A 25,477-nucleotide genomic window follows, 5' to 3' on the forward strand; every position below is an offset into this window, starting at 1 on the left:
GTAGACTGATTAAAATGAAAAGTGTGCTCTTCTCAATTTTCTAACACAAAAGATATTGCCGATAGATTTCAAATTTCAATTATGTCAAAAATGTGACCTTTATATTGTTTAGTGGCAGATACAAGAGATCAGAGATTACTTAAAAGTCATAGTATAAACACGAACACATGTTCAACTAATTTCCTTAAGTTATCTTCCTCCAAGAAACAGCCAGGCATCTACCACTTACCTCATTTTCTATGTGGCTGTTAGGAAAATTGCTTGATAAACAGCCTTTTGAGAACTGTAAAGCTGGGCCACATCTGTGGCCAGTTATATACCCTTTCCTGCATTTTCTAAATCAACAGCTGCAGAATACAGTAGTAACACCCTGTCTTTAGCCACACTTAGAGCTATAGTGCAGGGAAATTCAAGATAATCTTTGTTAGATTTAACAAAGTACCTCAAAACTTTATACTACATGTAATGAGCTTGAAACAGACTAAGCAGCAGCAGGATGTGAGCCTGGTATTCTTGTCTTTGAAGTAGAACAAATCCTTCCCAATGCTTCATCTTTGTTCATCCTCTGTCTTCTTTCCCACCTCCTTCCAACCAACTACTTCCCTAGCACAGGAATAACAGCGGGGCACTGTAATACTTCGAGCCTTATAATATATCTTAAAAACATCATTACCTAATGACAGAAAGATTAAGTTAAAAAACAAAACAAAACAAAAAACTCTTGTTGGAAAGCTCCGGAGGCAAAGTGAAACCTATATATCGACTATCCTTACAACTATGAAAACTTTAAATTTTGAGAAAAAAAAAAAAAAGATATCAGTGGGCTAGTGCAGCCTTCAATACTACGCGTCTTATTCTACCTTTGATATTTTTAACCGCTACTAGCTGACTCAGATGCCCGCTCAACTGCCCTTAGTAACCGCCAGATCCAACACGCCTCAAGTCAGCTAACAACCACCAGGCAAGCAGAGCAGAAACTCCAGCCGCCTCTCTTCCGCCTTTAAGGCGCAGCTGGAGGAGGTAGGGCTCTGGACGCCACGCCTCCCTGAGGGGCGGGGCTGCCTTCCGGCCACCGCCTCCGCAGAAGAGGGAAAGGGGCGGGCATAGTGTGACGTCAGTAAGGAAGCCCGCCCTGGTTGGAGGGAATTTAGAAGAAACATGGAGGGCGGGAAAGAGGCGGAGTCTAGTTTCCCTGGTGACGGGTTGCCCGGCGGTCGCCTGGTAACAGGTCGCGGCGGTCCTGGCTGGGGCACCGCAGGCGGCGTAGGCCGCGGAAGTCTGTGGGCCGTGCCCACGTCGGGCTCTTTCTGTCTGTCCTGCGATGGCTGCCGCTGCGGCAGTGGTCACGCCATCGGGTTTGGAGGATGGGATGTCTCGGTCCCGCGGCGATGGGGCCGGAGAGGTGGTTGTGGAGCGGGGGCCCGGCGCGGCCTACCACATGTTCGTGGTGATGGAGGACTTGATGGAGAAGCTGAAGCTGCTCCGCTACGAGGAGGAACTCCTCCGGAAGAACAACCTGAAACCCCCCTCCAGGTGGGTGCCCACGTCCTCGGTCCGCTGCAACACCGAGTGCTGGTTAGCAAGCCCGTGCCTCCATCTTCCTAGCCAGGGAAGGCCACTTCACCCCAAATTCGGAGACGGAAGGCCCTGGAGCTCACGGAGCTCTCAGACTTGGTATTTTTGTAGAGAGAGTAAATTAGTTTTGGAATGGCAGAAAGAACTGGAAGACGACTTGCCCATTCCTTACAACACACACGCACCTCTACAAAACACAAACTATTTTCTGATTATAAAGGTAATAAAAATACCCATTGTAGAAAACTCAGAAAAACACAAGAAAACGTGTAGAAAAATACTAACATAACCTATAATCTCATGTCCAGAGATGAACGCCATTACCATTTAGATCTATTTCTAGTTTTTGTTTTCCTTTGCGAGACTCTGTCTCTACAACAGGCAACCGTGGGTACCTAGGACCTTGCTGAAGAGCACTTTACATGTAGTTAGTGAACTTGGGTACTAATTGGTATGGTTTAAAAGATTTCTCCCTTTGTATTAACAGTACTTTCAGAAAGTGAGAAGTGGAAAAGACCAATGAAATCACAACTATTAGAATTGTTTTATCACAGAACGTGAAGTTCTGCCCTTGTTCTGGTGGAAAAGAAGTCCCTAATATCCTGGAGGCAGTGCCATTAGTTTGCTGAGGGTAATGGACAGCTAGCAGTTTCTCCTCTAATAAGTGTAGTTTTTTCGCGATAGCCAGATAAGCTTTGTAGCTTTTCCTTCATTTTAGTATTTACATTTGTTTATTCTGTAAGAGGCAATTAAGATTAAGAATCTATGTAGTACTTTTTCTTAATGTCTATAGCTGAGCTCAAATAATTTCCCTTGACAGTTTTGATCTTATTCCTCTTCTTTCACTAACTCGAATTGAAAGATATGCAGGCTTTGTGTAAACTGTCCACATTGCTGAGTTAGTCCATAATAGGAGAAAAGTTAGAGGAAAATGCAGTGTTGCTTCACCATGAGATAAATGGTAGGATTGGGATTATTACTTAAAATGGTTAGGATAATATAGACAACCAACATTTTCTATGTTAATAAAAACGCACTTTTTCTCCCAAGTATATTTTTTAAACTAAAAAAAAATGGTCTTTAGGTTCCATTGATATCATCTCTGGACTGTTTCCTCAGGGGTTCAGCAGGATACTTTGAATCACTGGTTTGTGTGGAGATATCCTCGTCTATTGGTTCTCAAAGTGTGATTACCAGACCAACAGCATCATTTGGGAACTTATTAGAAATGAAATTCCTCAGGCCTTTTCCCAGGTCTATCTTTTTAGAAATTCTAGGGGTGGGGTCTAGGAAGTCTGTTTTAACAAGCCATTCAGATGATTCTGATGCATGCTAATGTTTGAGAATCACTGTCCTAGCTCTGCAGTATCTATCAGTATCCATTCCTGTCTTTGAGGAGTTATCAGCAGATAAGGAAAAGATGTGAGTATATACCTGGAAGGACATTTTTTTCCTCTCCAGCTTTCTGTTATCTTCTAGAACATTGACACATCCTGCAGGAAAAAGTTTGGCCAACATGAAGGAGTAGTAGACCAGTGATACTTATGGCAGTGGTTATTGTAGCTATAAATACATTATAAACATAGTAGTGATAGCTACACATGAAAAACCAAAATAAGATCTTTGATCAAAATGACTTGAATGTTGTTGCTAGCAAGTTTTATTTCTATTATGTTTTGGTATAAATTATACTGATTCTCATAGGACTGTTTTTAGTTGACTAGGGAAGTTAGCAAAAGTCAACAAATGTTTGTTACACTGGGGATGTGATACTCATGGTTCTTAATCCTGTCTACACCTTAGAACCCTCTAGAAAGCTTTTGAAACATGCCCATCCTGGGGCTCCACTCCCAGAAGTTCTGATTTAATACATAGATGAAAGAAGAAGTAACGTTTGGCTGGGTGGCAGTATTTTTGAGAGCTGCTCAGGTGATTCAAATATTATGTGGCCAAGATGAGAACGACTGTTTAACATAGCTGGTAAGGTTAGAAACAGTAAAAATGCATACTGAATAATTTTTAAGGTTTTTTTTTTTTTTTAACTCTGAGATTCTCTTAATTCCAGATTGCCATTTGTAGGATTTAGTCACTTGTTAATTATTCCTGACTGTTCAATGATTTTGGCAAAAGTTCCATATGCTTTGTTTTCTAACATGTACTACATTTCCTGGTGTAAGGTCTTTGATCTAATATTTTTATTTTGAGTATAGTAGTAATGGCCCTAATCCTGCTGATTAAAAACTTTTTTTGTGAGTGGTGTGGATTATTGGAAACTTAAAAGGGTGAATTATCAGTGTCTTTGGATTTGAAAGCCATTGGGAGAGGGAAGGATGTTCTTTGGCAATTTTGGTTTTTGGCCCCCTTAGTTATTATGGACTTATTTGCATTATTTCACATTCTCTCATTTCCCCTTGTTTTGAAACAGACACTATTTTGCACTGCCCACTAACCCTGGTGAACAGTTCTACATGTTTTGCACTCTTGCTGCTTGGCTGATTAACAAAGCAGGACGTCCCTTTGAGCAACCTCAAGAATATGATGACCCTAATGCAACAATATCTAACATATTATCTGAGCTTCGGTCATTTGTAAGTGTAAACAACTGTCTTTCTGCATGTTCTCAAGTTATGAATTTTAATATTGGTAATTGAATAACAAATACTAGCCATTTAGATGACACCTCAGTGAATATACATATATATATAAAATTATATCTGAATTTACTTTTAGGTAGAACCTCGGAATGGTTGATATTAATGCTACTTCTGAAAATGTTCAGTACATATCTTTTATAGACCAAAGTAGTAATATTTTTCTTTTTTTTTTTTTTTTTTTTAGTAATATTTTTCTTAATCTTGATATGTCTCAGGTAAATTTATCAGTTTTTAGTTCTCCCTTAAAAAATGATAAACTATGAAGTCAAAACAATTGTATTTTGAAAGGGAACTGTGATTTAATAGACCATGATAGCAGTTGTACTTTTCATTTCTGACTTTTCCTGAGGAGAGGCAGTAAGACATTTTTGGCACACATGTTATTAATTTTTGACAAATGAATCACTCTGTCCTTCACATAATTGCTTAAATGATATGTTACCAACCTAGTAGTTTTACTGATTTTTTTCCCACCCCAACAAGATCAAAGATTAGTTCTGCTGCTATGATGTTACTGCCTTTTAATTTAGCACTTTTAACAATAACACATCTTTATTTTCCTTTAGTTTTTTTTTAATGTATGAATGGATTTAAAAGACTTAAGAGATGGGTTTCTAAGAATCAATGTAATTACAGTTATTTTTAATCATTTGAAAAATAGAAAAGTGATACATCTATTTGGCAGTTCTTTGTTTAAAATATTTTGACATTTGGAATATAACTAACAAATACTACCCTGTTTGTCTTTTGTTTTTCAGGGGAGAACTGCAGATTTTCCTCCTTCAAAATTAAAGTCAGGTTATGGAGAACATGTATGCTATGTTCTTGATTGTTTAGCTGAAGAAGCATTAAAATATATAGGTTTCACCTGGAAAAGGTAAACATTACCCAACCTGGCAGAAGTAGTTTTATGTGCATAGCATTTCCCTCTGAGGGTCCAGACGATTTAATTGAACTGAGAAGAATTATTTACTCTTGCCTGTTCTAAATTGAAAATGCCACAGATGATTAAGAAAAGCCAGTACAGACAAAATAGGGATGTCTGATGTCTTTAAAACCAGTTCTAAATTAATATGTTAGATATTATTGTGCCCTTTCCCTGTTCAAATATGTAATTACTAAAGGTTTAACTATGACAGTATATCTTTGTCAATTTTGGAAGATTTTTAAAAGTCCTTTTGTGCCGATAATTATTTACACACAAAAGCATGGTCTATACGTGGAGGTAACTGATAACTACAGATTTCAGGAAAAATGGTAATTAATATAGTACTTTAAATGTGATTTTCTCCTTTGTTTATAGTGACAGGGCAAGAATAATACTGAAGAAGCCACCTGACATTCTCCCAGACATTGTTCATTGCTTCTGTCTCTGACCTGACAGTGCTTTTTTATATTTCAATTATTTTATTTATCTTATGGTATTAAAATCATTTATTTACAGCTCTGGCTTTCTTGCTAGAAATCATAAAATCTTCATATGTACTCTATGGCAGTTGGCATAATGCTTAGTATATCATAGATGTGCAATAAATGTTGAGCATATAGATGAAATAGAATATTCAAAAACTCTTAATTTATTTACGTTATAATTAGAAAATATATATTCATCCTTTGAAGAGTGGGATTATTGATAGTTTAAAATGTGTAAGGCACTGTGTATGAAAGATGTATAATTCCCTGTTATTGTTTTAATGCATATTCAATTATATTCTCCCAGATAATCTACTTCCTATTAAGAAGTACTTTTAAAAAACTTCCTTGACTTAGGTTATTATCAGGTTCAACCGTATGAAATTACTGATATTCATCTATTTCTAAAATAAAAAAAATGGCAATTTTATATGCTTCAATCCAAACATTGTCAGTTAGTACAACGTAAAGAATGAGTACATGATCTATAATACTTATTAGATTTCAAGAAAAGATAAGCTATGAAATGTGCTGCTCTATCTGGCATTTTTTAAAATTACTCAATCTAAAGCCCAATGTGTTCTGAAATCACCAGAAGCTATTAGTATTTCAATAACTATTCACTTTGGCACTTTGTTTCTAGGTACATCTTATTTCTGGCCCATGTATTGTGACTTGGATAATTTATAAGGACCATATATGTTCATGCATGGGGAAAAAAAGGAGGGAAGAGTTGAAAAGTAATAAGCATTAGAGAACATATCAGCTATATAATATGTAAATTATGTAGAAGTTACACATTTATAGATGATTATTTTATATATCTAAATATGCCAAAACAAATCTTAGAAAAACATTGCTTTTGAGATATTAATTCTAACTAATGAAAAATTAGGAAAATTTTCCTTTAAGGAGATTTATTTAGTTCACAGTACTTTCCTTCCTTAATATTAAATGTTGATTTTTTAAAAATTGATTATTCATATTTATGGGATATAGACTTATATTTCAATACATGTATACAGTGTGTGAAGATCTAATCAGGGTAACTGGCGTATTCATTGTTGTGAAACTTAATGATTTTTTAGTGCTGTGAACATTTGATCTCTTCTAGTTGATAAGATGCAGTAAATTATTGTTAATTATGGATTCCTGGGTTGACTGTACACCAATAGAATGTACTTTTCCGTGTAGCCATAATTTTGTGTATTGCTAACATGTCTGAGGTATGGGTTTTTAAAGTAAGTTTCCATACATAAATCTAAATATATTTGGGTATTTTTATATGGGAAATTAATCTTGATGGAGAAATGATCGTTCAGTGCTTAGTGTTAGGACCAGTAGTTAGGTGTTGAAAATAAGAATAAAGCTGGAGCCCTTATTATTACCTATATCAAAATAGCTTCAGACTGATCAAATATATATGTGAAAAATAAGACTGTAGAAGTACTAAAAAGCCAAAGGGGAATAGGAGGTATGGTGTGAGGGAAAGTCTTACACATATGATGATAAAGCTAGGGTTTATACAAGATAAGGTTGCCAAGTCTATCTAATAAGAACTCTGACAGTCTTGAATAGCCAAGATTATAAGTGATAAAATAGAGAAAATATTTTTAACACAGATTAGGCAAAGTATTAATATTCTGAATATATAAAAACCCAAAGGGCATTTCATTGAAAAAGAAACACAAATAACCAGTTATAATATGAACAGATATTCAACCACTCCCATGCCAAAGAAATACAATTAAAGCAAGAATGAGATTTTTTTCACTTGGTTGATTGGCAAAGATTAAAGTTTGTATATCATATTGATGAGTATATGGAAACAGAGTCACTGCCCTTCACTATTATTGGGAGTGTAAATTAGGATAACATTTTTAAAGCCCATTTTGGCAATATCTAGTAAAACAACATGTAAAAATTGTTGACCCAGACATTCCACTTGAACAAATTTATTGTAAATGATATACATAATGATAAATGTGTAAGAATATCTTTGCAATATTATCTAGCAAAACACTAGAAACAACCTCAACATTGTCATAGGCTGCCAGTTTAATAAACTATGGAACTTTTGTTTAATGGAATATAGTGCAGGTGTTTAAAAAATAAAAATGAGAAAGATGTGTATGTACTCAAATGTGGTATACTAGTAAGTGAGGAAAGTAAGTTGGATAACAATATGTATAGTACCATCCATGGTATCATCTCATTTTTGTAAACTCTTTAAATTTGGAGGTAAACATTTTTGCCTTTTTACGTAAAAAGAATTCATGAAACATGTAATAGTGATTACAGAAGGGGGTGAAAAAGGGCAGGATCTGGCATAGAGGGGATCCTTAATATTCACATTGTACCTTTTTGTCTAACTGAAATTTTTTTAAACTCTCATTTTATACTAAGCCTTGTCATTTTAGGCCAACATACCCAGTGGAAGAATTAGAAGAAGAAACTGTTCCAGAAGATGATGCAGAATTAACATTAAATAAAGTGGATGAAGAATTTGTGGTATGTGTGTTGCTGAACTTTCTGTTCATTTTCACCTTTGGATTCTTTTCCCTTCTCTTAATTCCCTCAGTCTTCCATTTTTTGGAATATATTTTATTTTGTTGTTTCTGAGAAGAAAAGCTTTTAAATACAGTGCCAAGTATCAGTCATTTAGACCTTTGGTTAAGTTAATGTTCACGTTCTCTAATGATTAAGGTCTGAATTTTAGCAGAGGTTTTTAAACTGTAAAAGGAGGTATATACCACTAGTTATGAGTAAATATTTTATTAATCATTCATGATCTTAAATAGGCCATGAGTAATAAAGTATTTAGAATAGAACAATAGATTTTAGGAGTAATACATTCTGCTTTATAATAGGAATACCATTTACTTCTAATGAATTAAAATTTCTAATTCAAGAAATTACGTTATGTTTCTCTATTTAGGATGAGTATTACTTTGTAGGAATTTTTTAAAATGTGTTTAACCAACATTATTTAAGTTGTTTTGGTAGTGTCTACACCTTTTTCCATACTTAACATCCTGTCCATAGTGTGAAGCTAAATGATTAATCTCTACAACAGATTAGACTAATAAGATAATAGAAACAAAAGAGCTTTTTCTCAAGATAATTCTTTCTCAGAACTAGAAATGGGTTGACCCTAGTGTTTTAGAAAGTATACGTAAGATCTGAAACAGAAATGGTAGAAAAAACAACTTTATTATACTTTACTGTCATAAACCAGTTAAAGTTTTTAGGTGATTTTTAAAAAATCAATAGATAATAAATATATTCTATATTTCATCTTAAAGTAATTTAAGTTAGTATGTGCTGCAGTTAATCACCGCATTATTTTATAACAAATACTGAAAAACCATCAAATAAACTAGACTATATCTAAATAGAATATTATGTAGCTATTAAAAATTGTCTGCAAAGAAATATTAGTGACATGGGGATAATAACTTATGCTTTATGCTTTAAAATTTACTGAGGAAAGGATTCCAAATTTTATGTCATCCTGACCTCAACTATGTAAAATATGTAAAAATTTTAAAAAATAATATCGTGGTGGTTAATTTTAGGTATCAACTTAACTAGATTAAGGAATACCTAGAAACCTTGTAAAGCATTATATTTGGGTTATCTGTGAGAGTGTCTCCAGAGGAGATTAGCATATGAGCCTGATTGTACTAGGTGGAAAGATCCACCCTGAATATGGGTGGGCACTATCCAATCTGCTGGGCACTCAGAGAGAACAAAACAGAGGAAAAGGCAAATCTCTTTCTCTATCCTCTAGATCTGGGATATACTCTTCTCTACCGTCCTAGACATCAGAACTCCAGACTCTTCAGCCTTTGGGTTCCAGGACTTAAACCAGCAGCACCTCTGGACTCTCAGGCCTTTGGCCTCAGACTGAGAATTATACTGTTGGCATTCCTGATTCTCAGGCTGTCAGACTTGGACTGAGCCAACCTACCAGCATACCATGGTCTCCAGTTTGCAGGTGGCCTGTTGTGGGACTTCTCAACCTTCAAAATCACGTGAACCAATTCCCCTAATAAATACCCTGTCATATATCTATATACCTATTCTATTGGTTCTGTCTGTCTGGAGAACCCTTACTAATGCAGATATCAACATGTTAACATTAGTTATATATGTATAAGAGGATTATGGACGATTCTTTTCTATGCTTCTTTCTATTTTCAAAGTTTTTAACATGTATTTTATCAGCAGTATAAATAAACATTTTTAACCATATTAATATATGTAAAAAAGATGACTGCTATTTACAAAAGGAAAAGACCATTGTAAAACTAGCTAATTTAAGATTTTTTTTAACATGATAAGTTTGAAAAGTAAGGGCAAAATATATTTATTTATTCTGCATGTATTTATTGAGCACCTGTTATGCAGCAGGCACTGGGCAAGGCTCTGTTGCTAGAGCCATGTGCAAAAGCACTGAGGCAGGAAGGAGCTTAGCATGATCAAGCAAATGAGACAAAACAATTGTGGCCAGAGCTTCTAAATGAGGGGGAGGGTGGCTTAAGATTCACTGGAAAGATAGACCAAGTGCAGATTGTTTTGGATATTTTAAGGAGTTTTGACTTCATTCTATATAAAATAGATCTTTTTCCTCAAGCTCAGAAATTATGTCCTTACGTATTCCCAATTGTTTACCTCATTTATTCTACTCAGGTATTTTCCTCATCTTCTTAATAACTACTTAATAGTTATTAGTATTTATAGACAGGTAGCTGGTCCTAGTACATCAACATTTAACTTTAAAGACATATAACTCAAAACTGCTAGACAATGGTTGGGGGGGAACATAATCAGGAAAAAATATCTGTGAGGGCAGAAAGAATGTCTAATTTGGCTCATTGTTGTATCGCTAGCTTATTTTGCAGGGCCTGGTGCATAGTAGGTGTTCACTGAATATTTGACCATAAAATCCATGTGTAACTTTTAGAAAATATAGCTTACTTTTTTTTTTCAGGAATCTTTAAAGTTCAAAGCAGCATTATTGGGTGTGTAAATTTAGAGAAACAAACTAGAAAATAGCCTCTTCACACATTTTTTCCCAGCCATGAGGTAAAGACCTACTATCTATCAGAAGACCAAACTGAAGGCCTTCCTGAAAGGGATTGCCTCATAGGCTATTCCTTCTCTTGTGTCATGTCTCTTGAATTATTCTTCTTTCCATTCTTCCTTAATGTTGTCATATTCTTCTTTTTTTTTTTTTTTTTGACCAGTAAGGGGATCGCAACCCTTGGCATGGTGTGGTCCACACCGCGCTCAGCCATTGAGCGCACCGGCCATCCCTATATAGGATCCGAACCCACGGTCTCCGCTCTCCCAGCGCCGCACTCTCTCCCGAGTGAGCCACGGGGCTGGCCCATGTTGTCATATTATTCTAAGGGGCCCTCTCTCACTTCTCCCATTCTTCTTGCTAAGGAGAACTGATTCAGTGCCAAAAAGCCTTTTGATGGTGGGATACTGCTTGATTATTTTGTCAGAGTTTGTGGGGTAGCTCGAGGATGTTGAAGGTAATTTTTGACAGTCAAAGTTCTGCTATAATCATCTAGAAATTAGAAACCTTCAGTTTTAGACTAGCCAACTCAAGATAGGACAAGTTGATAATTGTTTAAAAAAAAAAAGTATTGGTCGTGGCATAGAACATCTGTTGTGTATGATCATATCCTTAGTAACTGGCAGAGAATAAGAAGGTGTGTCTGCATATTGGGCAAAGAAATGGCAGGGAATTGTTGTGCCTTTTGAATTATTGAGATTAGAATCCTAATTATTTTAAAACTATTTCTTCTAAGCCCGTTTATATTTGAATTTCTTTTGAATGCTCTATTAATAATTTTTAGTGACTTACATGCTTTTTCTGTGTATTAGTCTGGGTTCTCCAGAGAAACAGAACTAATAGGAGATATACATACGTATTTATAGAGAGAGAGACTATTATAAGTAATTTTCTCATGTCATTATGGAGGTTAAGAAGTCCCAAGATCCATAGTCAGCAAGCTGGAGACTGAAGAGAGCTGATGGTATAGTTCCAGTTTGAATCTGAAGGCCTGAGATCTGAGCCATTGGTGTAAGTTTCAATCCAAGTCTGAAGGCAAGAGAAGACTGATGTCAGTTTAAAGAGTCAGGCATAACGAGTATATTCTTTCTTACTCTGCCTTTTTGTTCTATTCAGGCTTTCAGTGATTGAATAAGGCCCACCCACACTGGGGAGGACAATCTGCTTTACTCAATCTACTGATTTGAGTATTTATCTCATTCAGAAATACACACAGAGACATGTCCTGAATAATATTTAACCAAATATCTGGGCACCCTATGGCCCAGTAAAATTGACACGTAAAATTAACTATCACAAGTCCATTCCTTATTCACTTGGCACTCATACACATCTCCATAATCTACAAATAAAGATAATAGTGAGGTGATAATTCTGCCTAACATGATTAAACTATCTTACGCACAACAGATAACACACTAACTCCTTCCTTAGAAGAAATAAAGTCCTTGAGTGGTGTATACTCTTCACTTTGATATTCTGTAACTTAAATACTATGATGTACAAATGACAATACTTAAATGCTATGATATAAAGTTATTCTATCGTGTGTTAAGGGAATAAGGGAGGGAAGAAAACAAAAATTCTTGCATATGAGTATATCATAACAAAATAAGGAAGAAATACTCATGACAATTACAATCCTCATTTCTGAAACTGGTCACATGGTTGTAACTGGTATTTATAACTACCTTTATTCTATATTTCCTTTGCCTTCAGTAAGCACCTCAGCTGGTTGTTGTTCTTTTGCTGATGGAGTGACCTAGACCTTCAAAGGGTCTGGGTCATTAGTAGTCCTGTTTGAATTGAGTTGTTGTAGTTTTCCATTGACCTTAGTCAAAGGGATGGTAATACTAAGAGATGCCCTAAATGATCCCCTGTATTCCAGACATATTCTTCCTTACCTCCATTATGGAGTTGTAGTCCAATTTCACCTTGGTAGTCAGGATCAGTCATGCCAGCCAGCACAGTAACTCCTTTCTTTGCCTGTTAAGAGGTTTGTGGGGGTCAAAATGGCCAGGTGGCAGTTTTAACTTCCAGTTCAGTGGAGTCATTGCTGTATCCCCTAGTAGAAGCATTCTTCTCTTTGGAACTAACCCCTCTAGGCCAGCAGAACAAAAGATTGCTAGAATAGGAAGCAAAAAATCTGCTAGTGGGCTCCTAGGGGTAATAGTGAGCACTGCCTCTCCCATTTCCATCCCTTCATTCCTGTACCTGTGAGTCCTGGCTATTGGAGAAACAGCTCCATGTATCGGATGCTGATTCATTCTAGTACCTACTAGTAAAGTTTTTTTCTAATTAGTGTTCAACCCAGTACAATTAAACAAGTTTTTATTGATTGCCTACGTAAACAGTACTGATTAGGTTATTGTAAAAGATTATAAACTTGTCTCTTCTCTCATGGGCATTGGGTCATTGGCATATCAGTAATTTACTCTGGTTGTTAAGTAGACCATTACTAGTGCAAACAAAAAGTAGCCTAAGTCACTTTTCCAAAGTGTACATCTGTGCTTCGGATTTAAGATGTAAACAGATCAGTTTTGACTGTCCCTCTGGGCCCTACTATCCCTCTTCCTAAAAAAAAAAAAAAAAAAAAAAAAAACGTTGCTTGAGTGTATAGAATGTGCATTTAATTATTTCATGTTTTACTAAAATCTTTCCAGTTTTCCAAGACTTAAAAGTTCTTATATCTTACCTTAATGTCCTCCCTGCCAGCCTCCCAAGTTACTGGGTAGATCTGGGATAGAGCCTTCAAATTTGTATTCTAACAAGTTCCCAGGTGATGTTGATGATGTTGGCCTCAGAACCATACTTAGAGAACCACTGTCTTACATATTTATAAATTCTTGAAGACGGATTATCTTTGAAATCTCCCAGTGCAGCTTTTACAATTCTACATACAGAAGTGTTCACCAATGGACACTTACTTGTTTGCTTTTTTCTTTATAAGATCATATGATTTGAGAACCAAGCTACACTGGCTTTATTACCATGTCCTCAAGATAGGATATTCTTGTTAAATTTGTTTCACCTACTATGTCACTTGTCACCACGAAGACATTTGAAGAAAAAGGAGAGCTTATTTTGTCCTACATGCTCATAGAAACTGCTTAGACTCCATATTTACTGTATATTGGGGGGCTTCTCAAAAGGTCACTTCCTACTCCCCCCCCCACAAGCACAATTGGCCTGCCAATCAGGACCCACTTGAAATCCACCTAACTATCCTTTTAAGTAGATTTAAGGGCCATGGGCCAAGCAGTACTTATAACCATTACCTTATCAAGCTTGGGCATACAGGAGATGAGATATCAAAAATATGCATGAATGTAATTGGTCCCTGGAGCAAGTGAGAATATTATGTGTCTAACAACCTCTCATTTTTGTCCATTTGTCATGTTGCTCATAATTTTCAATAACTCCTTCCACAGTCTATTTCAGATATGCCACTTGGGGCTGTTTCCTGCTCCTGTTTTTATGTTTATCTGTCCCTTTATAGCAATGGCTCCTTTCCTTCTCCTTCCTTTTCTTTTTTCTTTCTTCAGTGACTGCAAAAAAGATCCTATTTAAATGGCATGATCAAGTCCTCATAAAACAGATGAGCTGTTAATATCGTGCCCTACTTTATGCATGCACTTACTAGGCTTTGAAGTACCCTTTCTTGCATTAGTCTTTGTATTAAGCATATACGTTATGTATGTGAAAGCTAGAAAAACATTTTTTAAATTATAATTTTTTATAATTATTTTTAAATTATTTTATTTTTCTAAGGAAGAGGAGACAGATAATGAAGAAAACTTTATTGATCTCAACGTTTTAAAGGCCCAGACCTATCGCTTGGTAAGTTTCACTGTAGATACACAGGACCAACCAGCAATCAGTGTACATCTTCTGCTGTAAATTGAAATGAGTAGAAACCATGGTCAGCCATTGTTTTGTCATTTGAAAAGTAGCTCTCAAAATTACCTTCCTATATATAAAATGTTATAACAAATATAAAAATCCAGAGGGGAGAGTGAGGCAGACTCCTCTCTAGACCATGGAAAATAATTAATTTGCCTGATGGCACTTTTTATTATGGAAAGACAAAAATTATTCTATTTCAAGTTTTTTCATTATGATACACCAGAATCAAATTGTCTTGAAATGAAATGGATTATATTAAAACTGGTATGTGGATAGGTAGTCAGACATTGCTTTAAATCAGTTTTTTCTCTTTTAATTATGTAATAAATCCAGTCTGTAAAAAAGTACATACCAAATGAGATATTTCAAATGTACATATATTTTCTATGTGTATATTATATTTCAATGAAATACATACCTATTGCACCCTCAAAAAAGTACTTGTGTAATGTAATATTCTTATATGCCTTTATTTAATCTTTCTTATCTTAATCCTCAAAACAGGTTTGGATCTAGTTTTGGTTTTATACCATGAGTACTTCTTTGACCACCCAGCCCAGGATGATCTTTTCATTTGTCATTTACTGCCTTAGTATTGTTAATTTTCATTAGTTGTTTTTAATAATATGTATGTTTGTGTGTTTCTGCCCAACTTGAGATGTATTATAATGTCGCGGATGACTTGCCTGAGTGATTCTGACCTTGGGCAAGTTTCTAAACTTCTTGTGCCTCATCTTCTTCATCTGTAAAATGAGATAAAAGTATATTTTTCATAGGGTCTTTGAAGATTAAAGAGTTACTGCATGTAAAGCACTATAATAATATCTGTCACACAGAAAGTACTCACTCAGTTAAGTGTTGGCAAAAACCAAAACCACATCTTCTCCCCACAATCACCCTCAAATCTGATTTTCTCAATATTCTTTGTAGTGTAATACAGAAGGTACTAAATAAATACTTCTTAAATGAATGAAGGTATTTTTTATTGATCAGTTAAATTATATAAGAATAATATGTCAACATTAAAATCAAATAAATAAACTCCAGTTGTAATAACCCCTTATATTTGCAGATCATTTTGTAGTTTTCAGAGTACTTTAAAACACATTCTTTTGCTGACCATGTGAGATATTTGGGTAGATGTTATTTCCATTTTACAAATATAAACACTAAAATTTATCACCTTGGGACAGTTTAATCTTTTTAAAAGCTAATGAATTATAATATGTGAATTTGAACTCTTTCTCCAAACTCTGTCTACTGATTTTTTTCCTATTACCTCATAACAAGAGTTCAACAAGGTAAGGTATGGTTTGACTTCCACCTTGAACAAGTACACTGTGGTGTTGGTGTTCATGTAATGTATGCATTGAAAATGATGACAAAGTGCTGGTAAAGTATGAGAAGAAAAACAAAAGTAGAGATATATACACAGTTACTCTCAGAAACTGTCATTTTGCGTTATTCAGATTTATATTAACGGTAGAAATAGTGGACTGTGAAGGCCACCTAGAATTTCCTCTAAACAAAGTAGTTCGAGTATTGGGAAGGGGCAAAGTAATTTAATTTGCCTTTCTTTACCACTGTTCCAAGTCCCTGTTGGTCCTGATTTCAAATTTTCATCTCAATCTGTATGAGGAAGTGTCTTTCTCCTACCTGTGCTGTTATAAATTATCTGAGTATTAAATCATTTGGATAAAAATTATATAATGTATACTCTTTAGAGCTAAGACTATGTATGGTTACATTTTCACACGAGGAAGAAGTCTGAACACCAGGTGTTTGTGGATGGTCAGCCATGAAATACTGATGAGGCAGAAAACCCTTTCATATTTTAAAAAATCTGGCAAGCTTATGATATTGCCCACCAAAGCCATCTGCCTGAGACAGCTGTGCCTGACTATAGCTTATGATGGCTCAGGCTGCTCTTTCCCCAAGACAGAATTGCTATATAGGTTAGTAACATAGATTTAAGATTGTTTCATACAGCAGGTGGACTCACAATGCAGAAGAAATATTATTTTAGTAAAATTGAATGTGATGAATTCTTCACTAGAATGAGAATGGTACATACTATTGAGGAAATTAATTTACTAAGTGTACATGTGACTATGCAAGCCCAGGAATGTATGTATTACAGCAATCCCTCCCCACCAGTAGTTTTAAGAGAATAGATTCTTTTCCAATCATTCTCTATTCTCTCACCCTGCCTTATTTTTCTTCACAGACCCTGGAATTGTATTATATTAATTACTGATTTGTTTATTATGTGTCTCAGCCACTAGAATGCAAACTCCTCTAGAGCGCGAGTTTTTTTATAGTTTTTTTCCACCTATGCCAGGTGTGTAGAAGTTGCTTGATAATGAATAATATCAAGTGAATACATGCCTGAATGTACTATCTTATATTTATAATTTTATAGGCAAGGTATAGTTTCATCTTCAGAAAGAAAAGAACTAGCAACAATAATTGCTTCCTCTTCTATGTACCATGTAGTATAATGCAGGTAGAAATCCACCTATATTCCTTTTATTAAATGAAGTGAAGTCTACACCCTGAAAATTGTGCTCTTAAGTATCATGGTAATATCGGGAGTTGGATATACACAAGAATTTTCCCAAGATTTGTCACAAAATGAAGCAGAGGGAAGGCAAATGAAAATGACATGTCACAGGTTGTATTCTCTGGAAGTAGACACTGAGAGTTTGGGGTGAGAGATTATTAGAAATAGCCATGTGTAAAAGGAAGGGGAAAGCAGGATTGAGCAGAGGGAGAAGGCTAGGTGTGATGCAGACCTGACAAAGACTTGGTCAACCTGTTGAGTAGCTCTGGAGCCAGCATTGCCTACTTACTTGGCTCTGTTCTTGGAGGCAGGCTGCCCCGGGAAGGCCATACTCCCAGGTGAGGTGGCTCTGTAGGTCAGACAGACCCTGAGGGAGCTGGGAGCTGACAGCAGGAGGCTGTCTGCTGGCCACATTCTCTGCAGCTGGGCAGCAAGTCCATCCTTGAAAGAGGATCTGCTGGTCCATCTTCCTGACAACCACAACATATTTGAAGCCTGTAACTGCCAATGCGAAATATTTGTAAAGAGATACTGTCTTCCATTGACTAAACTTGAAACACCTGCCTAAGCAGATCATGACATAGCAGTAGTTTCATGAACATTGAAAAAGGTACACTCCAAGAGAAGTGTTCCTCCTATCAATGACATGTACTTAAACAGTGATTAAATGGGCTTGTTTTAGAAGTAGGTGCTTGTCAGAACATATTTACTTTGAAGTTTGAAAAAATATGTTTAAAGCCATTCACATTGTGTGATTTTCCCCTCTAATTCCCTTACCCCAGTTATGATTTTGCCTAACGTAATGCTTTTCAGGGAACTAACTGCAATTAGTGAGGGATTGTTTCATTTTCCAGAATTTCATTTGTAGGTTGATTATTTGGATTTTGAGTAGCTTTTCTTAGAAGAAAAACATTAGGAATGCATATTAGGCTTCAAAGCTAGCCCACAGAATTCCACATTCTCTATGTCACTCTGATTCCTGAGTGTTCTTAAAATCTGAAGTTTAGCCAAAGCCACCCTGAAAGTGGCCATGGGGGAGGACATGGTGCTGAATTAAAGCTCTGACAGTTGGGCATGGTACGTATTGTTAGGGGTATAACAGAATGTTCAGAGCTGTGGGGGGTGGAAGTGGGGAAGAGAGGCTTTGCTTTGGTGGCAAGGTGTGAACAAAGCGGGTACTGGTCATTTCTGCTTCCGAGTTGAGTATGTCAGATGGAGCTGCTTGAGTGTTCATGGAGGCTGTGCTGTAACTATGAGTGGTCTTTGTAGCTCCCTTCTCCATTGTGAACTCAACAGAATCACAGCAACAGTATTTTGGCAGCATAATGCAGATGTGTCATTTTCTTCCCCCAGTGGAAAAAAGACAAGAGGGAGCTGTGTGCTCTCTGAATTCTATTTTTAAATGCCCATCACTTCATTTCAAAACATTTTTTTCAAACATGCCATAGATACTATTCTTCCTTGAGATGCTAAATTTGAGGTTTTAGAAACCAAATCCTGAGTTATACAGCATGAAACCAAGTATCTCAAAAGGTTTAAACACAATTGCTTTTTAATTACTTAGCAAAAAATTCATTGTACCAAGAATGAGAGACATTTTAGCTTAAAAAGCAAAAGCTGAAGGGAATTTAAAAATATGGGCTTAGAATAAAAATGTCATTTCAATTTTAGTTTAGAGTGTCATCTAGGCAAGTCTGCAAATCAAAGAGGAAAAGAAGAAGGATGTGCTTTGGTTAATATCTTAAATACTTTAAATTTTTTTCATTTTACATATAATTTACACTTTTCTTCTGGACAAAATGTCCTTTCTGACTAATACAGGAGGGAAAAGCTGTTCTACAATATAACTTGCCCCATAAATTACCATTGAGGAAAATGTTGTTTTTCTTTTCCTCTCCTAAAACATTTGGGTGTTAGGCCTCCTATCTGTGTTGTGAGAAGTCTACGGTTGGTATTTCACAGGAGAAATGATTGAAAACGCCACATGCTTGAGTGTGATGGAACACATTGTGACTATATGCTTTTATTTCTCTGGTAACTAAACTGCACCACCCCATCAGTTTTACATCTGGAGGTGAATAGGAAATGTGGGCTGGAGAAAAAAGCTCTGCTTGTCACTGCTTAGAGGTGGCTCAAACAGCAGTTCTTGCTGGGTGTAAAAGACAGAGTTTTGCTTGATCTTTAGTGTAGCTTTTGAATCCACACTTGAAATAAAAGAGATCCTTATTTCCATCCTGGTTTTATTGTGGGCCTAGCAAGAAGTAGGAGGCAAGGACTTTTCAAGGTCCCTTCCAGATGATGCTATGGTAGAGATAGCAGCCTTAATGAAATCCTGATTGTGTGTCACTAGCCACATGACCATAGCAAGTTAATTAACCTCTCTGTGATGCTGCTTTCTTATCTGTAAAATGGGGACACAAATAATTCTTCCCAGGCTTGTTCTGAGATTAATGTAATCTAACTATGGACAGCCCCTGGCATGGTGCTGGCATAGAATATGCAGTTGCATTTTTATTTTTCATCTTTCCTCGAGACTGGAATTAGGTAACAACATTCTTATGTGCCACAGGAGAATAGAAAAAGCCTCAACCCCTCAATACAAATAAGTCCCTAGATCGCCATGAGTATTTTTAGTAAGAAGTTTACATAGCATATAAATTATGAAGAAGCTTGCAGTTTGATGTAAAGTAGGAAGCCCTGCTGATGTCATGGCTTTATTTTCATAATCTGTCATGCAGATTATTATTGAAGGCCCACTAGACTAAATTTGCTGTCATACAAAGTTTCCCCTACAGAACTAAGGGTAATCAGATGAAAAATAATATAATGATTTTTTTCAGTTATCATTTGAGAGCTGTCATTCTATGAATAGGTTATGTTTCCTGAATCAACACTAATAGCAAATATTTATTACATAATTCAGTATATTAGATGGGTACCCAGAATATATGAATTTTTTCAGTTCTCTATAACCCTATAATCTTTAAACCCACCCACCTCCCAGCCCCCCATCACCACCCACCATCCACCCCTGGCACTGTTAGTGTTTTGAATATCTGACTGATTTATTTTCATCCAGGACATCTAGGTAGTAAGACCTGTGGATGCTACCTTTGAAATATCTCTCAGATCCACCTCCTCAATCTATCTTTCAAGGCCAGGTCCTCTTCATCGCCTGTCTAGGCTATATAACAGTAATGTCTTAAATGGTCTTTGGTCCTCACCCTTCAATCCCACTCCCACCTTTTTCCAAACTATTTTTTTACCCTGCTCCTCTGACTTACCAAAACATGACTTTTATCAGGTCATTCTGAATTCAGTAACCTTTGATGGCATTTCATTGCCTACATGTCCATTTATATAGATTATAGAACAAAGTTTTTGTCTGGCTTTCAAGGCCCTTTGCAATTTGACATTGTCCACATAGCCAACATTTTCTTCCACAAGCCCTTTATTCCAGTTGAATGGCTCCTCTCACCCAGTGAGCATGTCTGCTCCCATCCCATCCTCTTTTCCTTTGTCTCATCTAAAATACCTTCTCACTGTATCTTTATCTGACTCAAATATTCAGGGTTCAGCTGAAATTCTGCCTCTTCAGTGACACCTTCATCATTCCAGCCCCATTTAATCCTATGACCCATAAATCTACAACCCGAAAATCTTTAACTAGAATGTTTGTTTATGAGGACTTTTGTTGTTTTATTCACTGTTCTTGGATTAGAACAGTATAGGCACATAATAGGTACTAAATAAATACTTGCTGGATAAATAAATGAAGTCATTGTACCTTTCTCATTCTTCTTTGCCTCTTCTCTGTCTTGGAGTACAAAATTCACATTCCTTAGCCTAGATTTTAAGGTCATTCACAATGTATTTAACTCTTCTTTGCTCCCAATATTCACCTTTCTAAGCCCCTAGTCTGTCTTCTCACTGTGGTCTTCACAAGTCATGTTCATTCCTATTTCAATATTTTGGGTTATTTCGTCACTGAAACACTTGGCTTGTCTCTTTTCTGCCTATCTATACCTTATGCATCCTTGTAAGGCCAAACTTAAATCTCACCATTGCATTAGAACATACTTCACTTTTTCATTCAAACTCCTAAAGCATTTACCACCTATACCAGTTAGTTTTTGGAAGTTAATCAAACTTACCTGCTTATTGAAAAACTTTTTTTTTTAAGTAAAATATTTTCTATGTTTTTTTAAAAACTGAAAGCATAGAAAAAATACAAAGAAAAATGTGAAAGTTTCCCCATATCTCAGCATCCTGATATGAACATTATCCCTTTATTCATAATTACCTTCAAGGTTATGAAAATGCTAACATTTGGGGAATCTAGATGAAAGGTATGTGGGAATTCTTTGTGCTATCTGTGCAATTTCTTGTAAGTCTGAAAAAGGTATAATACTGACACAGAAATAGATTAATGAGGTAGTGCAAAGTCCATAAAATAATCCAAATATGTGGTGGTATTAGTATATAAAACAATGCAAACCGATGGGGAAAACTCAATTAAAAGATAATGAGATAACAGGTTATTCACTGGGAGAAAAAGCTGGATTCTTTCCTCATATATTATGCCCAAGTAATATGGATCAACAATAATAAGGAACAAAAAATATTAAAAACATGAGTGACAAGTGTTATACTCATGGGTTGAATTAGGTACGAAAAAGCATGACAAGAACCAAAAACATAAAAACATTAATATATATGAGTGCATAAATATTAAAACTTTATATTATAGGTAAGTGGGGCAGGGAACACCATAAAGTTAAAAGACAAGTGATAAACTGGAAGGAAATAGTTGTAACCTATATGACAAAGGGTTGATAGGAGACGTATGATCAGGTATTTTAGAGCTTGATCTCTAAAGTGCCTGGACATGCCACTTACTAATGATGTGACATGGAAAAGTTACTTAACTCCTCTGTACCTCTGTTTTCTCATTTTTAGAATTGGGAATAAGACTACCTGATGTATGGTGGTGTTATTGGGCATTTAACCTACATGCAAAAGCATCTGGTACAACATTTGGCATATACTAACGATAATAATAAATGCTAAAATATATTGGGGACTTACTGTGAACCATGTACTGTGCAAGCCTTTTAAATACGTCATCTCATTTAATCCTCACAACACTTTCAGTGAGGAAGATACTATTATTATCCTCATTTTACAGATAGGGACCCTGAGATTTAGAAAGGTTAAGTAACTTGGTCAGCATCTAGTAAGTGATAGAGGTGGAATTTGAGCAAAGATGGGGTTCCAGACCCATCCTCTTAATATTTACACCATACTGTTGTGATTCTCAAGACTACTTAGTTCCCTTTTCTGTGATTCTTGGGGCTATTTATTCTTGACAATTAATAGGACTTGCAAGTCCCTCTCAGTAGGTATGTGAATTGAGATCTTCAGTTGAATCTGGGCATTAGTATATCCACGAGGTTGCCATCTCATACATACATACATTATGTATATACATGCATACACATATATATATTTATCATACCTGTTATGTATTATGTGTATATGTATATCTTATAAATCCATATTATATATATATATATATAATCTTTACAGAACATAGTCTTTCTTCAGATGCTTAACAATCTCATTAATATTACCTGGGAGAGGGGAAGATTGCTTGTTGGAATAGGATTCGAGCAGGCTATTAACGCCACATGTTTGATCCTTGAACTGACTTTGATGGTGTGCCCCACTGTTTGAGCCCAAGATTACTTTATGGGATGATTTACACTGTTATCTTCAGTTTTTCCTTTGGCAGTCTTAGGATCAGTTCTCATCTCATCAGTTTTTCCTTTTACCTAGGACCAATTATTAGTCCCATTAACTGACCTCAGATTCTTCCTAACGGGCTGTAAACTCTGCACACAGCGATTATATCCTTTTATCTTTCCACACTGAGCACAATGCCTGGATTTTCAGCTTGAATGTCGTAGGAGCTTAACAAATGGCTTATTGGTTAAATTAATTAATTATAAATGAGACTTCTAGATAGCTTGTGTTTTATTGAGCTTCTAATTGCTTCTTCAGCAGCAGTAACTGGAAAATGCAATTTCCCAAGAGCTATGCTGTATCTTAGTTAATGTTTCAGAGAAGGACTTTGTCGTGGTGATATAAAATTTTGATTAAACAAAAACAACAGTTTATTTCTCTTTTACTAATAGCCCCACATAAAATACCATTTGTTAAACGGAGAAACAATTGGGAAGAAAAGGATTTCTCAAAGTGTTGTAACCTAGGCATAGTATAGAGTTTTAAAATGATTTATACTTCATGTATAGGGCTTGCCCAGTTAATGTATCCAGTTATTAGGCATTAAGAAATTTTGAGTGAGGAATAAGGTTATGAAATAGATGTGCAAACATGCAAGTTGAAAGAGACGGTATAGTTTGAATAAGTTAATGCTGGTCTACCAAGCCTAATGTTCTCTTTTTGCTCTTTCTTCATTTAGTTAACTAGACCATTCCCTCCAGTACATTATTATGGCTAAAGTGAGTGACAATTTTTGAACTCCTACATTATATCATTTTAGGACATTGGGAGTAGGAGTTAACAAATCATTGTCTAAGGGAACCAAATAATAAGCTAAAGGTAAAGGCAACTTACTAAAGGGCCCAATATAAAAACAAATAGCTTATACACCAGGATATCCTAATGCAGAGTTTGAGCTTCATGAATCCTACAAACTCAGATTCTGAATTTGATTCAAACAGGGTTAACTGCAAATCTATTTGCCTTTGTGGAAATAAGAGAAATGTGTCCTTCCTTGTGTAAAAAATTTTGAGTATGTTACAACTTGAGCAATCCTACATCTAAGCCTGAAGAAAGTGGGAATGTGGATGGTTGTTCCCTCTGGCCTCATTTGGTGACTCTGGACTTCACCCTCTTGTAAGGAGAGGAAGAAGGAGGGGTGGCAATGAAGGAATAGGGTTGGAGAGCTCTGGCTCTGGTATTTAAGCAACAGCATGCAGCTTTGATTCACCCAAACGGTGGGTCCATAAATCAAACTTATTTTTAAATCAGTGACCAGTGTATCTACAGTCTATTAAGAATCATGCACAACTGCTGCTGAGAAGACATGCCCTCCTAACTCAGCCTGGTCCTGCAAGATTGGGATGTGGGTTCCCATAAGCCTGGCAGGAGGAAGCTTGTATGAATACTCACACACATGTGCCGAGTGTTAGGGCTGACGTGTTACTGGCAGTGATACATCCCTATCCCCACCTCCACTGCTCTATCCTGTTTGGTATAGAAAATGAGTTAATCCGAATTGGGCCACCTGGAGCCCAGGACAGGTACCCAGGTGTGCCAGTGAGTGTGCACAAGGCTGGCTCTTTCAAGCATATGAATGTTATGGATACCAATGTGGATTTACATGACAGAGAAGCTTCCTCATTGCTTTAGGTTTCAACAGGGACACCCAGTGTCTCTTTGCTACCATCACACATATTCGCGTATAATATGCCTACCTCATGAATGCTACACCCTTCCCCTCCCCAGCTATGGTGCTCTTGTGCTATACTGGATTCAATTTATATAGAATTCTACAGCATTCTATTACATATTTGAAATAATACAATATTTCTATATTTAAATAAGCACTTTAATGTCTAAAATAGAATCTAGCCCTTTTTACTCAGATTTTCCACATTTTACTTAAATTAATCCTTGTGCTTTTTTTTTACACTTCTGGTTTTCTAGATGGAATGTAACTGAATAAATTCAGAACACATAAAGTAGAAAAGCGGGTATTAGTTATCTGTCCTCAAATAGGTTAAAAATATATAGTTCCCTGAATTTTTGAACAGAAAGCAATATGTGTTCCTTTTAAGGCTGAGTCTATTCAGGACTTGCTAATATGAGCTAGGAGGTAGGAGAAGCCTTCTTATGTTCTCAGTGCCCCAGAGGTTCAGTCAGGGGTGAGTTCAAAATGCCTAAAGACCTCAAGCTTCCACAAAAATACAAACCCCAACATAAGGTTAATCTTCTACTTAGTGTTAGCCTGGATTGGAAAGACTAATCTAATGAGCTTTCAATTAAGAATTGTCTTCTAATGACATAAATTCATATTAAAATATAGTTTCACCATGAATTTGTGTAGTCTTTCATTTTTAAATTTTGCATTGTGGAGCATTTCAAACATATGCAAATTTAGGGAGAATAAGATAATGAAACTTTACACACCGTTACCCAGTTTTAGCAGTTATTAATATTTTGTCAATAATGTTTTATCTAATGCTCCCC

At 36.0% G+C, this 25,477-nt stretch overlaps 1 protein-coding gene across 1 annotated transcript in view; it reads left to right on the forward strand.

Annotated features, from left to right (window-relative positions):
* The first annotated feature begins 1,236 nt into the window (after window positions 1-1,236).
* The window catches only part of IFT57 (intraflagellar transport 57), a 55,214-nt gene continuing 30,973 nt past the window's right edge, over window positions 1,237-25,477 (forward strand). The window contains exons 1-5 of the mRNA XM_063113330.1: window positions 1,237-1,533; window positions 4,001-4,163; window positions 4,988-5,106; window positions 8,063-8,153; window positions 14,503-14,571. Of these exons, the coding sequence (XP_062969400.1) occupies window positions 1,322-1,533; window positions 4,001-4,163; window positions 4,988-5,106; window positions 8,063-8,153; window positions 14,503-14,571 (654 nt within the window). The 5' untranslated portion in view covers window positions 1,237-1,321. The remainder of the gene's footprint in view (window positions 1,534-4,000; window positions 4,164-4,987; window positions 5,107-8,062; window positions 8,154-14,502; window positions 14,572-25,477) is intronic.

The sequence above is a fragment of the Cynocephalus volans genome, chromosome 1 (assembly GCF_027409185.1).
Source record: "Cynocephalus volans isolate mCynVol1 chromosome 1, mCynVol1.pri, whole genome shotgun sequence".
NCBI classification, from domain to species: Eukaryota; Metazoa; Chordata; class Mammalia; order Dermoptera; family Cynocephalidae; genus Cynocephalus; species Cynocephalus volans.